Here is a 12,821-nt window from a genome sequence, read left to right on the forward strand (position 1 = left end):
CATGTTGACCTTTAGTTTCCTTGCCAGACAATAATTCCAGGTGGTTGTGGCAGACCTTTGCATGGCTCACAATTTGCTGCTCACCATAATATTAAGGATGCCACTGATGGCTTGTGTTCATGGAGAAATGATTTCTCCTCCTTGCAGAGAGGAGAAAGTAACATCTCAGTTAATGACTCGTCCCAGACCTGCTGACATCCATGGTCACGGTACCCACTGACTGCATTTGTGCCTGTAAATCTTTAATAAACTCAATCTTCTTAGAAATAAAAAGAATTTCAACCTCCAAAGTATACTGAATATGGTGGATTGTATGAATAATTTGCTTTTCCAAAGTGTTACATTTCTGGGCAACATATATTAATCTTTAATCTGAATTAATGCATGCACTTATGAACATTTTATGCAGCCCAAGAGATGAACCCTGGGTAATAAAGGCCTCTCTCTACTTCTATAGCTTTTCATATTAATGTGCTTTCCAAAAGCAAAGATGGAGCACCGATCCAACAAGAGCCACTAATGTACCGGGTCATTGGTTGAAGGCAGCACTGGTCACTTGTAGAATGTATACCATTATTGGTGGGCATCCAGCTAATCATGGCTGGAGACCTAATCATGGTATGCTGTACACTGAACAATCTTTCCAACTAAAGATTTTAGGCAATGCCAGAGAAATCTCAGCAAGGTGACCAGATCCTGAGGTCCATGAGGCTGAGACTGGAAAACAGAAGGAACAAGAGGAGCAGGTTGGAAAAAAAGGTTACAGAAGGCAGTCATTGCTCATCATCCACCACCTCAACATCCAGCTGGGCAGAGGAGAGCATTGATGGTCCAGGATATGAGGCTCTGTAAGATGGAGAGGCAGCAAATCAAGGCGAACCAAATGATCCACTCCAACTGTTACACACATCATTATAGTCAGATTGGAGAGGTCAGATCCTGTGAATGAGTCCATGATCCCATTGTTGAAATGTTCTCCCCAACTTTTCTAGGAGTGTCATCTTGTTTAAAGAGCTCACGTGAAATACAGGTACATTTTCATGTGAGGATATCCACATTGCTTGTGCAGACAGTCATCAGGAACTTGAATGCTTTGGAATGTAATTCATGGTCAGTGGTGGCTATTTTGCCCTGCAGCTGATGCAGATGCAGATGAGAGGAATGCACATCATAATAATTTGAACAGACTGGCATACCTTGGATGGGGAAAGGCAGTAAACAGCTGAAGATTAGGCTCTTTTTAAAATATAGGACTAATGTATGCAGAAGCGAAGAACTCTCATCAGTGGAAGCACCACATTTTAGTCTACTCACGGAAGATGGATATGATCAATGTAGCAATTGCTTACACAAGCAATCATTTTGGACTGATACTTCTTCATCTTTTTTTGTCTCTTTCAATCCCATGTATGTTCATCACGAATGAACAGGTTAGAGTGGATGTTCGATCTCACCAAAAAGCCTCTCCTATTCTGCAGACCTTCATGGAAGTTTCTTCCTCAGAGGTTGTCATTGCAAAGAACTGTAAATGCAGTCTAAGCAGAGAAGATTCTGGACATTGTAATTAACTCCAAGTTGGCGGTAATACTCAATTGTTGCAATAACAAGAAAGCTATGGATGGCCAAACAGTCTGTTTCTGCAGTGTCCAAATACATGGTGTCAATCACACTAAATCACAAGCATATGCTGTACAGGTACTCCTCTACTTACAAGCGGGCTACAATCCAACAAACCTTTGCCAGTCAAACCAGTAGAGGAGCACCTGTACTGCAGTGAAGCAATCCTGTTTATCCTTTCCTCTGATCATCCCTCATTAGGAAGGACTGCTTTGCTTCTCAGCATTTAGATGGTTGAGGAAATCCTTCATAAAGCATTTAGACTGGCAATTTTACCACTCGATAAATCCTGATTAAGATCTTTTAAAAAATGTTGTCCAATTAGAATTCACTCTTAAGTTAGTGTTACAGGTGGCTCTCTACAGTGACAGTAGGTCCAGATACCTCATAAATAATAAGATCATCATTCATATACAGTAAGTAAACATAATTTATTACCATAGATAACATGCATAGATTCAGGCATACCATTAATCATTGCCTGATTCACAAGTATTCAATGTGAATATTTTTGTCTTTCCAAAGTTGTCCAAGCCATTACACCTAAGAAATGTGTGAGAGAGCAGTCAAAGGCTCAAATTCCGTCAGACTCTTATCCAGATAAATATGTTTATAAATTATTTAACAGATGATTTCAGAATGGCAGCCAGTGACTAGTGGGGAACCGCAGGGCTCAGTGCTGGGGCTGCAGTAGTTTACGATATATATCAATGACTTAGATGTGGGAATAGATAGCAGTATCTCGAAATTTGCAGACGATACAAAGATGGGTATCTTGGCAGGGTTAGGTGTGTGGAGGATGCTAGGAGAGCGCAGGGTGATTTGGACAATTTAGGTGAGTGGGCCAGGACATGGCAGATGCAGTTTAATGTGGATAAATGCGAGGTTATCCACTTTGGAGGTAAGAACAAGAAAGAGGATTATTATTTAAATGGTATCTGTTTAGGAAAAGGGGAGATGCAGCGAAACTTGGGTGTTGCTGTGCATCAGTCATTGAAAGTGGGCGTGCAGGTACAGCTGGCGGTGAGGAGGGTGAATGGTATGTTGGCATTCATAGCGAGAGGATTTAAGTACAGGAGTAGGGAGATCCTGCTGCAGCTGTACAGGGCCTTGGTGAGACCACACCTGGAGTACTGCGGGCAGTTTTGGGTGCCTTATCTGAGGTAGGACATCCTCGCCTTGGAGGGGGTGTAGAGAAGGTTCACTAGGCTGATACCGGGGATGGAGGGACTCGCATATGAAGAAAGGTTGGGTAGACTAGGCTTGTATTCTCTGGAACTTAGAAGATTGAGGAGGGGATCTTATAGAAACTTATAAAATTCTTAAGGGTTTAGACAGACTAGATGCAGGAAGGTTGTTTCCAATGCTGGGAAAAATCAGAACCAGGGGCCATAGTTTAAGGATAAGGGGGAATTTTTTTAGGACTGAGATGAGGAAAAATTTCTTCTCTCAGAGAGTGGTAAATGTGTGGAATTCTCTGCCACAGGAAGTAGTTGAGGGCAGTTCCCTGTCAATATTTAAGTGTAGGTTAGATTTGGCCCTTGTGGCCAAGGGGATTAGGGGGTATGGGGAGAAGGCAGGAACTGGGTATTGATCAGCCATGATCATAGTGAATGGCAGTGTAGGTTTGAAGGGCCTAATGGCCTACTCCTGCACCTATTTTCTATGTTTCTATGTTGAATAAAGTGGAATTTTACATTGAAGTATTTCCTTAACTTAAAATATTTCCATAGTTTGGTTTAAAAAAAATTGCATTGGGAAGAGGCAATTTCTAAGTTGTCTTGCATTATCAGAAGGAAACATCTCTAATGCAGCATTGTTTGGGTTTGAATAGTACTTTGAAATCTCCTGGATATCATGCTCTAATCTTGGGGTCAGTGTCCACTGGGACAATTCTATTTACTGTATAAGCAATGCCCAAAATCTTCTCAGCGAGACCCTCTCTTGGTCAATTTACAAAAATGTTACTGCAGGATTTTCTGACCTCCAGGTTAGGATTAAATTAGTCACATCGGTGATGGCTAAACTTGATCTCAGCACAAGTGAGTATTTTTCTTACTTTTCTATGGTCACTTTATCTGTGAGAACACCTCTGAGAAGATACCAATAACAACATGAAAAGACTATTTTGTACTTTTCTTGATGGCCACAATCTTGCAATCAGAGCCAAAATGATGGGTTCACTGCAGATCTCAAAGAAATCTGACCATAAAGAGATAACTGTCTCTCAGGCATGATATTCTCTCTTTCCAATGTTGCTCAGTAAGAGCTCCATTGGCCCTCTAGCATCTAGCAAAAGTAATGTAATCAAGAAGGCCGACAAACAAATTCTCAAGAGCAACAAGCCAAGGTTAAAACATGATTTTCAACACCTTACAGAGGAAACAGAATAATGTTTGGGATTAAGTTAATTGGTTATAATATTCCTAGTTCAATGACGACAGTTCTTCTGTGAACAGACCAACAGGCTCTCAGAAATCAGAATATAAAAAAAATTAAACTTAATAAACTATATTTTAACAGGCATAGAATGTTTAAATATTTATCTGTGTAGTTCACAATTACAAAATTAGATTCTAGGAGGAATAAGGCTTAGTATTTCATTAAAAATCTGTCCAGTCTCTGTCAACAAGGATCAAGATTTTAGTTCATTAGTTTGAGATTTCATGGATTCACTGACTTCTTCTGCTTCTATCAGGGGGAGTGCCGGGACAGCACAGAAACACAGATGTTACCTATGGATTTCCACATTCACGGCTGGATGCTCATACTTGTGAAACTTGGGTGTTGCTGTGCATCAGTCGTTGAAAGTGGGAGTGCAGGTGCAGCAGGCGGTGAGGAGGGCGAATGGTATGTTGGCGTTCATAGCGAGAGGATTTAAGTACAGGAGTAGGGTGATCCTGCTGCAGCTGTACAGGGCCTTGGTGAGACCACACCTGGAGTACTGCGGGCAGTTTTGGGTGCCTTATCTGAGGAAGGACACCCTTGGAGAGGGTGTAGAGAAAGTTCACTAGTCTGCTTTACAATATGGCAGAAATTGCTGACCGTTCCCTAGTATTGCAGAAGATTGTTGTACATAATTTGACGCCATGTATTTTTGCCAGCGAGATTTTCTTTTAACCTTTTTCTACTTCTTTTGATTTTATCCTGGGGACAGTGCCTCACCGGTTGTTAAAGCCATTTTGGTAGTGCAGCAAACTACTTGCAAACAGAGAATGTTGGTGCTGCTATCTACTTAGTTAGATCTCTGAAATCAGACGGCAGCTGACATCTATGAAGAAGACTGCACCCTGGACTTCTGATCAGAATACTGCATCCTAGACCACACCAAAGAAATAATTTTGTCCAGGAATAGATCTTAGGATCAGAGAAGGAAAAGCAACAATATAAAAGCATTAAAATTATTCAAACTTGGGTGATTGTTCTCTCCTTTAAAATCTAACACTAAAACAAAGCTCTTCTTTCCAAATTCTTCATGAGAAATGCAAGTCAAAAAACATCAAAGCATTGCAAAACTTTTAAAGATTAAGGCAAGGTGTTTTTCCTACGTTTGTAGGGGTGAAGGGGTAACAGCGTTAGTGGGGGGACCTGCCGACACCTACTGCATCAGGAAGGTTCAAATCCCCTTTTGGGCATTAAAGCTATACTTGTGCAGCAGAAACTGAAACAGCTGGTAAGGTTGACATTAATAGTGCAGGGGGAATTCGGGAATGCAGTGAGTCAAATACATTATTGAACATTATTCTACCATTTGTACTTTGATATCAATGTGCACGCCTTGCCTGATGTAGCCCAGGACTGCATGAATAAAGAAGGATGAAATTCATCCTGTGCCTCTTGTGCAGAGAATAACCTATTTAGTAAATTACTGACATACTTTAAATTTAAATATTTAAATATCAAAGTCTGACCAACTGAAAATATTTGACCAAGTTTCCTTCCTTCTTAGAAGAACAAATGTTTGAAGCATCAAGGAAATGATTCATATATCCATCAGTACTCAATGCAGGAGAGGTTTAGAAATGTATTTTCAACAGAGATCATTTAATGGATGTCAAATCCTGTACTTGTGGCTGCCTGCTATGAGGACAGCAGGATTTGCCAGTGGAGCCAAAGCTCGAATGAACTGTGCCACACATTCCAATTTCTGCTGTGAAGAATCCTGACCTTACAGAGGAGATAGAGTCTTTCAATGGTTAACAGGGCAAAACAGTAATGTTATATGGAAAAGAGACAAACGATCACCTGATTGTGCAATCAGAGGTCATCATCATGCAACAGACCCGCAAATCAAATGGTAAAAATTAGATTAAAGAATGAAAAATGCCTTGAAGAGAATTAATTCACTGATTGCGTATGTATCATGCCTAAGAAGGAATTGGGTGGCTTTGGATTCACCTAAATAAGCAAAGGCCAGCCCTGGTTTCAAACCCAGTCAATAGTTGTGAAGTTACACTTCTCAAATGTTATAGAACTTGCTAAGGAAGTTTTATTTAAGTAGATTTACATATCTTTAAGCCACTCATTGTGCACCAGCAGGTAATGCTATCAGCATTAAGCAATTTATCTTATAGACAAGCTTATAACTAGACTAACTATCTCAAACAAAGGTTTGTGCTATCGAAAGACCAACAAACAGTGAAAACTTGAAGGCATACTTGCATATATCCAAGTATCTAAAATAAGGAGAAGATCCAAATATAATACAGTGTGTAGAAGTAATTCAAGAATAAAATTAATGCTTGTTTCAACCTGCTGTCATTTCCAGCTTCAAACATTAACTCCTGTTTGGCATTTAGGCCCCTGAACTTCTTTCCATAATAATGTGCTTCTATGTCAAAGTGAGTTATGTTAGCTACTGATCAATGACAATGCTATAGTCTTTCTACTGACCTAGTTGAGGATTTTCTAAGTGATTTGAATTTCAAAATTTAAACAGCATAATTTAGGCATGCAATATGTGAGATTGTACATTGATTAAAATATTTAGTACTTGACAAGCAGTTAAGATTTGATTTATTTTATCAGTAAAGGTGACATAGTCACTTGTGCAGTATGTAATAGCTTTTAATGGATTGCTTTATAATCATGGCAATTTATTATACGGGTTTCGTAAGTATGTGTCAGTTTCCAGCTGAAGTGATCGCCTAAACATTATTTATGTAAAGGCTTTTCCGAGAATGTTTCATATCTAAACTTAAACATATCTCTTTAGCATTTGCCGTCTTTAAATGACTTGATAAACATTTTTAAATGACTTGGTAAATAATCAGCCAAACTTGTAAAATACCTGAACACATGGATTATTCAGAAATTGTTTAACTCTGTGAATGAAACCAGGGCCAAAATGGAAGGTAGAATTTAGTAAGTGGATTTTCATACCAGAATCAAGATATTTTTCACTATTAAATTTTCTTTGCTGGCTTAGACATAAAGCATACTCATCAAGTTTACTTGGTACTCTAATTCTCAAGGAATAACAAATAAACCAATTATCTGTAAAAGGCGTTTAAATGATACTGAGGACAGCCCTTTAGATGCAACCTCATGATATTATTTTTAAACAAGATATAGAATAAAGAAACAAATTTCAGATAAATATTTGATCAATGAATTAGACTAGAACATAGAAATAAGCTGAGAGGTCATAAAGAGTATATCGATAAAGGTATTTAATAAAATATTTAGGACATTCACTTTAAAAATCAGTAATCAAGTACTGCATTCATAGTTTCTTGAAAGTACAAATATTGGAACTTATTAATTAACAACATAAAAAAAAGAATGAACTTCTAAACAATCCGAAACACTCACCAAAGAATCAAACTGATTTTATCAATTACACTGCAGCCAGCCACCATACTTTGAAATCAACTACTCAGAGCTTGAAGCACACCAGACACCCCATAACTTCTAATTAATCATTCTGTTCATTGATTTTTCACCTTTCCTGATTACTCAGGAACAAATAAAAAAAGATATACTCTTTAAAGAATTACACACCTTATCCGTCTCGGCATTAAGTCCCATAAGCTGACAGTAAAATGTTAGAACTCACCATTACCCATTGCTAACACTTGCATATTCTCAAACTCCAGAGTTGTGTAAGCAGGATCTAAGGCTGCTGTGTAATCTGGCAAATCCATTTCTATCAGAGCTTTCGACAAGCGCATTGTTACTAAAACTCCACAATTCCGCCTTTCAGTGAACTTCGCTGAAGGTTGACGACCACTCTGCCAGGCTTACATGGACTGAGTCTCTATCAGTGATGATGTTTAACAAGCATTTTACTGAAATGAAGCAGTGATATATGCTGATGAGGGGTGGAGGGATTTTCATGTTAATATTTAATCTCTTCGTCTATCAATATGTTTTTTTAAAGGCACTGATTTTTGAAGCACCTTATTATTTGATGACATGCAGTTTGCTGATCTCAGCTACTGTTTGATTAATAATGTTAGCAATAGATAATGGGACCAAGCACAAATTATATTCTGTTTTGTTCCTGCAGTTATTACTAAGCAACAAACCAGGGAAGATGATGAAAGGGAATTAAAATGAGTGAGTGTCCAATGTAACATAGAGCTTTTATAAAGTGTAACTTTCGCAGAGAAGTGAGAAACTTTACTCTCTGAAAGGCTGATAACCACAAAAAGGCTCAGGTTTCCCATTTATAACCAATGTAAAACAATATGTATTAAAATCCATCTAATCCAAAATTGGCGATGACATCGCGTTGCAATCGAATGGTGCAGATGAAGTAAAGCTCGCACTGTTGGTTATTGTTGTTCTTTACTTAAATTTAAAATGCTGCTAATAAACCACAATTTGTCATTAAATGTGTTCCATTGAAGAATATTCCAGTGATAGGACTTCTTTTCTTTCTTTATCTTTGGCTTGGCTTCGCGGACGAAGATTTATGGAGGGGGTAAAAAGTCCACGTCAGCTGCAGGCTCGTTTGTGGCTGACCAGTCCGATGCGGGACAGGCAGACACGATTGCAGCGGTTGCAAGGGAAAATTGGTTGGTTGGGGTTGGGTGTTGGGTTTTTCCTCCTTTGCCTTTTGTCAGTGAGGTGGGCTCTGCGGTCTTCTTCAAAGGAGGCTGCTGCCCGCCAAACTGTGAGGCGCCAAGATGCACGGTTTGAGGCGTTATCAGCCCACTGGCGGTGGTCAATGTGGCAGGCACCAAGAGATTTCTTTAGGCAGTCCTTGTACCTTTTCTTTGGTGCACCTCTGTCACGGTGGCCAGTGGAGAGCTCGCCATATAATACGATCTTGGGAAGGCGATGGTCCTCCATTCTGGAGACGTGACCCATCCAGCGCAGCTGGATCTTCAGCAGCGTGGACTCGATGCTGTCGACCTCTGCCATCTCGAGTACCTCGACGTTAGGGGTGTGAGCGCTCCAATGGATGTTGAGGATGGAGCGGAGACAACGCTGGTGGAAGCGTTCTAGGAGCCGTAGGTGGTGCCGGTAGAGGACCCATGATTCGGAGCCGAACAGGAGTGTGGGTATGACAACGGCTCTGTATACGCTTATCTTTGTGAGGTTTTTCAGTTGGTTGTTTTTCCAGACTCTTTTGTGTAGTCTTCCAAAGGCGCTATTTGCCTTGGCGAGTCTGTTGTCTATCTCATTGTCGATCCTTGCATCTGATGAAATGGTGCAGCCGAGATAGGTAAACTGGTTGACCGTTTTGAGTTTTGTGTGCCCGATGGAGATGTGGGGGGGCTGGTAGTCATGGTGGGGAGCTGGCTGATGGAGGACCTCAGTTTTCTTCAGGCTGACTTCCAGGCCAAACATTTTGGCAGTTTCCGCAAATCAGGACGTCAAGCGCTGAAGAGCTGGCTCTGAATGGGCAACTAAAGCGGCATCATCTGCAAAGAGTAGTTCACGGACAAGTTTCTCTTGTGTCTTGGTGTGAGCTTGCAGGCGCCTCAGATTGAAGAGACTGCCATCCGTGCGGTACCGGATGTAAACAGCGTCTTCATTGTTGGGGTCTTTCATGGCTTGGTTCAGCATCATGCTGAAGAAGATTGAAAAGAGGGTTGAAAAGAGGGTTGAAAAGAGGGTTGAAAAGATAGGACTACCTTTGAATTATTACACAATTATAAAAAGACGGTGAACATTCCCTAAACCGTGTTTCTTAATCGATAAAATCAGTGAAAGATACGTAATGGGACAATGTCTTTAACTGCCTATCTCCCTTTTCTACTGTAATTATTAATGGTTCTGTTTTGATCCCCATCCTCTACTTGTCGTCTGCTCCCGTTAACTCTCCGAACATTTCCACCACGTTTCTCCACTTCGTTTCCTGTTTCTGCTTCTTTTTTTTTTAAAAACAATTTCAAGGATTAAATTAAGAGAAGAATTACAACTAGATTTGTAATCCTTGACAAGTTGGAGGCTAAGTGAGGGGGGTGCTTTGATTGTAAGCTTTAGACTACTGAAATAAATAGAAAGATTTGACTGTTTTTAACAGTTGAGCATATTTCAGCTGCATTATTCACTGGTCTGAAAACACTTATCGAACCATTAGATTTTAATAATGTTGTTTCCATGAAACCAGGCCCATTTGATTTTTATTGTGTGCTCACTGACATCAGTGATTTTTAATGATACAAATACGACCTCATATGCACACTCCAACTACTTGGTTCCTGGAGATTAAGTTCAGTGTTAATCTGAACCTCCTGGCCTCAGGACCCTTCTGCGCTACATCTCACACCATTCAGATTTCAGATCTATTGTCGGAGTACAGACATGACATCACATACAGCCCTGAGATTCATTTTCCTGCAGGCGAATCAGAATCACCACTTACTGGTATTGCATAAAAAACTGTTCTCATGTAAACATGTAAACAAACACAGGAATGTAAACCAAGTGAGAAAAAAATCAATAAAGTGCAAAAGTAAGAGTCCTTAAATTGGTCACTGCTTGAGTTTGTTGTTGAGGAGTCTGATGGTGGAGGGGTAGAAGCTGTTCCTGAACCTGGTGGTGTGAGTCTTGTGGCACCTGCACCTCTTTTCTGATGGCAGCAGCGAGAACAAAGCGTGTGCAGGGTGGTGTGGGTCTTGATGATTGCTGCTGCTCTTTGATAGCAGCAATCCCTGTAAATGTACTGAATAGTGGGGAGGGTTTTGACTGTGATGTCTTGGTCTGTGTCCACTACCTTTTTTGAGGAGTTTACACTCAGGGGAAGTGGTGTTCCCATAGCAGACTATGATGCAGCTGGTTAGCTGCACACTTTCCACCACACCCCAGAAGAAATTTGCCAGGGTTTCTGGGGTCACACCAAACCTCCGCAAACTCCTGAGGAAGTGGAGGCACTGACGTGCTTTCTTCGTGATGCCATTTGTGTGTTGGGTTCAGGAAAGATCTTCTAAGATTGTGACTCCTAAGAACTTAAATTTGCTCACCTTCTCCACCTCTGATCCCCCAATGATCACTGGATTGCCTACCTCTGGCCTTCCTTTCCTGAAGTCAACAATCAGCTCCTTAGTTTTAATGCAAGGCTGTTGGTGCACCATTCAGCCAAGTTTTCAATCTCCATCCTGTAGGCTGACTTATCCCCATCACAATATTTTCTTAATGATAAGAAAATATTGCTTGACTAACATCCAGTGGGAACTTTTTCTGTTGGTGGGAAGGTCAAGAAGAAAGAGGGCATTAACTATAGAGCAGACCCAGGCTATTGAGGGGAAAGTTAAGGAATATTCTTCCTGACAAATGGTAATGAATTACTCAGCACCCTGATATCTCTCTCTGCTGCACCAGTTTATCTGACGACCATCCACGGATGCCCTGATGGCCAGATGGACCAACTGTGATATCGGGATCCTCTGGGAGTGAGATGGTCTTTGTTTCAAAGCTTTTGAGTTTTGTCAACAGGTTGTCCCTGACCTTCCAGTCTCCACTGACAATAGCACTTACACTTTTGATTCTAAGGTACTTCTTTCTTGTGCTTCACTCAGCAAATGCACCACCACAGATCTACTAATGTACTGAGTGCACTTAATTGAGCACACAATCAAATATAACTCCAGGGCAGAAGTGAGGGTATGCTCCACTGTCAAAGACTCCATCTTTCATTTGGGATGTTCATTCAAGACCATCACTAATCTCTTAAGAGAAGAAGAAAAAGACCTTGAAACACTGCTTCGAAGAAGAATGTATCATCTCTCTCTGGTGTTCTGGCTTATAATTGATGCTCAATTAAATTTCTAAATATCCACTTTTTACTTTATTTCTATTGATGTTGGTTCCCAGATATCCTGCATTTTCAGAAACAATTGGTTGGTTCTAAAGTGTCCAGACATCACATGATGTTGTTCCAACCTATATATACCTACCAAAAAATATAAATCCTCCCTACATCATAACCCTCTATTTTTCTTTCATCCATGTGCCTGTCTAAGAGTCTCTTAAATGGCCCTGTTGTTCCAGGCTCCACCATCCACCCCTGGCAATCCAGGCACCCACAGCTCTCTGTGTAAAAAAACTTATCCTTGATGTCTCCCCTAAACTTTTTTTCCCCTTCACTTTGTATAGCTATCCTCTGGTGTTTGCTTTTCCTGCCCTGGGAAAAATGTGCTGACTGCCTACCTTATCTATGCCTCTCATAATCTTGTAGACCTCTATCAAGTTACCTCTCATCCTTCTACGCTACATGGAGAAAAGCCCCAGCTCTGCTAACCTTGCCTCATAAGATATACTTTCTAATCCAGGTGACATTCTGGTATATCTCTTCTGCACCCTCTCATTAGATCCTCATCGAGGCACGTCTAAATTAGTTGGAACACCAGAAAATGAAGACGGAATGCTCCTTTTCAGCATCATGATGGTTCTGAGGATGTTTGACATGCAAAAACCACTCAGAATTAGCCATTGTAGCCCAGAGAATGATAGACATATAAGGGGGGAAAAAAATCAAGATCAAGATTATTTAAGTATAATAGTGAACTGTGTCCAGGGCCTTTTGTCTGAACAATGTTTGATACAATGCCTGACAGAGGCAGATGGCAAGGAAAGGTGGGTGATGTGAGTTGAGGAATGTTCCTTAGACATGTCATCTTATAGGATTTATTCATAAGTATGAGGTATATGTGGTGGGGAATAGGGCTGGTGATTCAGAGGGTAAAACTGGCATAGGCCCACAGCAGATTGGCAGCTCCTTCACAGCTCCTCCACTCTCACACCCCATC

At 40.6% G+C, this 12,821-nt stretch overlaps 1 protein-coding gene across 8 annotated transcripts in view; it reads right to left on the bottom strand.

Annotated features, from left to right (window-relative positions):
* Positions 1-12,821, bottom strand: part of hnf4a (hepatocyte nuclear factor 4, alpha) — a 113,933-nt gene that overhangs the window by 44,005 nt on the left and 57,107 nt on the right. For 3 of the 8 annotated variants that reach the window (XM_069883736.1, XM_069883734.1, XM_069883733.1), the window contains exon 1: positions 7,676-7,912. The exons of 2 other annotated variants lie outside the window; for them this stretch is intronic. In XM_069883736.1, the coding sequence (XP_069739837.1) occupies positions 7,676-7,790 (115 nt within the window). In that variant the 5' untranslated portion in view covers positions 7,791-7,912. Of the gene's footprint in view, positions 1-7,620; positions 7,914-12,821 lie in introns of those variants that run through there. 3 more of the 8 variants (XM_069883730.1, XM_069883729.1, XM_069883735.1) reach the window with 2 other exon arrangements.

This window comes from Narcine bancroftii, chromosome 6, assembly GCF_036971445.1.
Source record: "Narcine bancroftii isolate sNarBan1 chromosome 6, sNarBan1.hap1, whole genome shotgun sequence".
NCBI lineage: Eukaryota > Metazoa > Chordata > Chondrichthyes > Torpediniformes > Narcinidae > Narcine > Narcine bancroftii.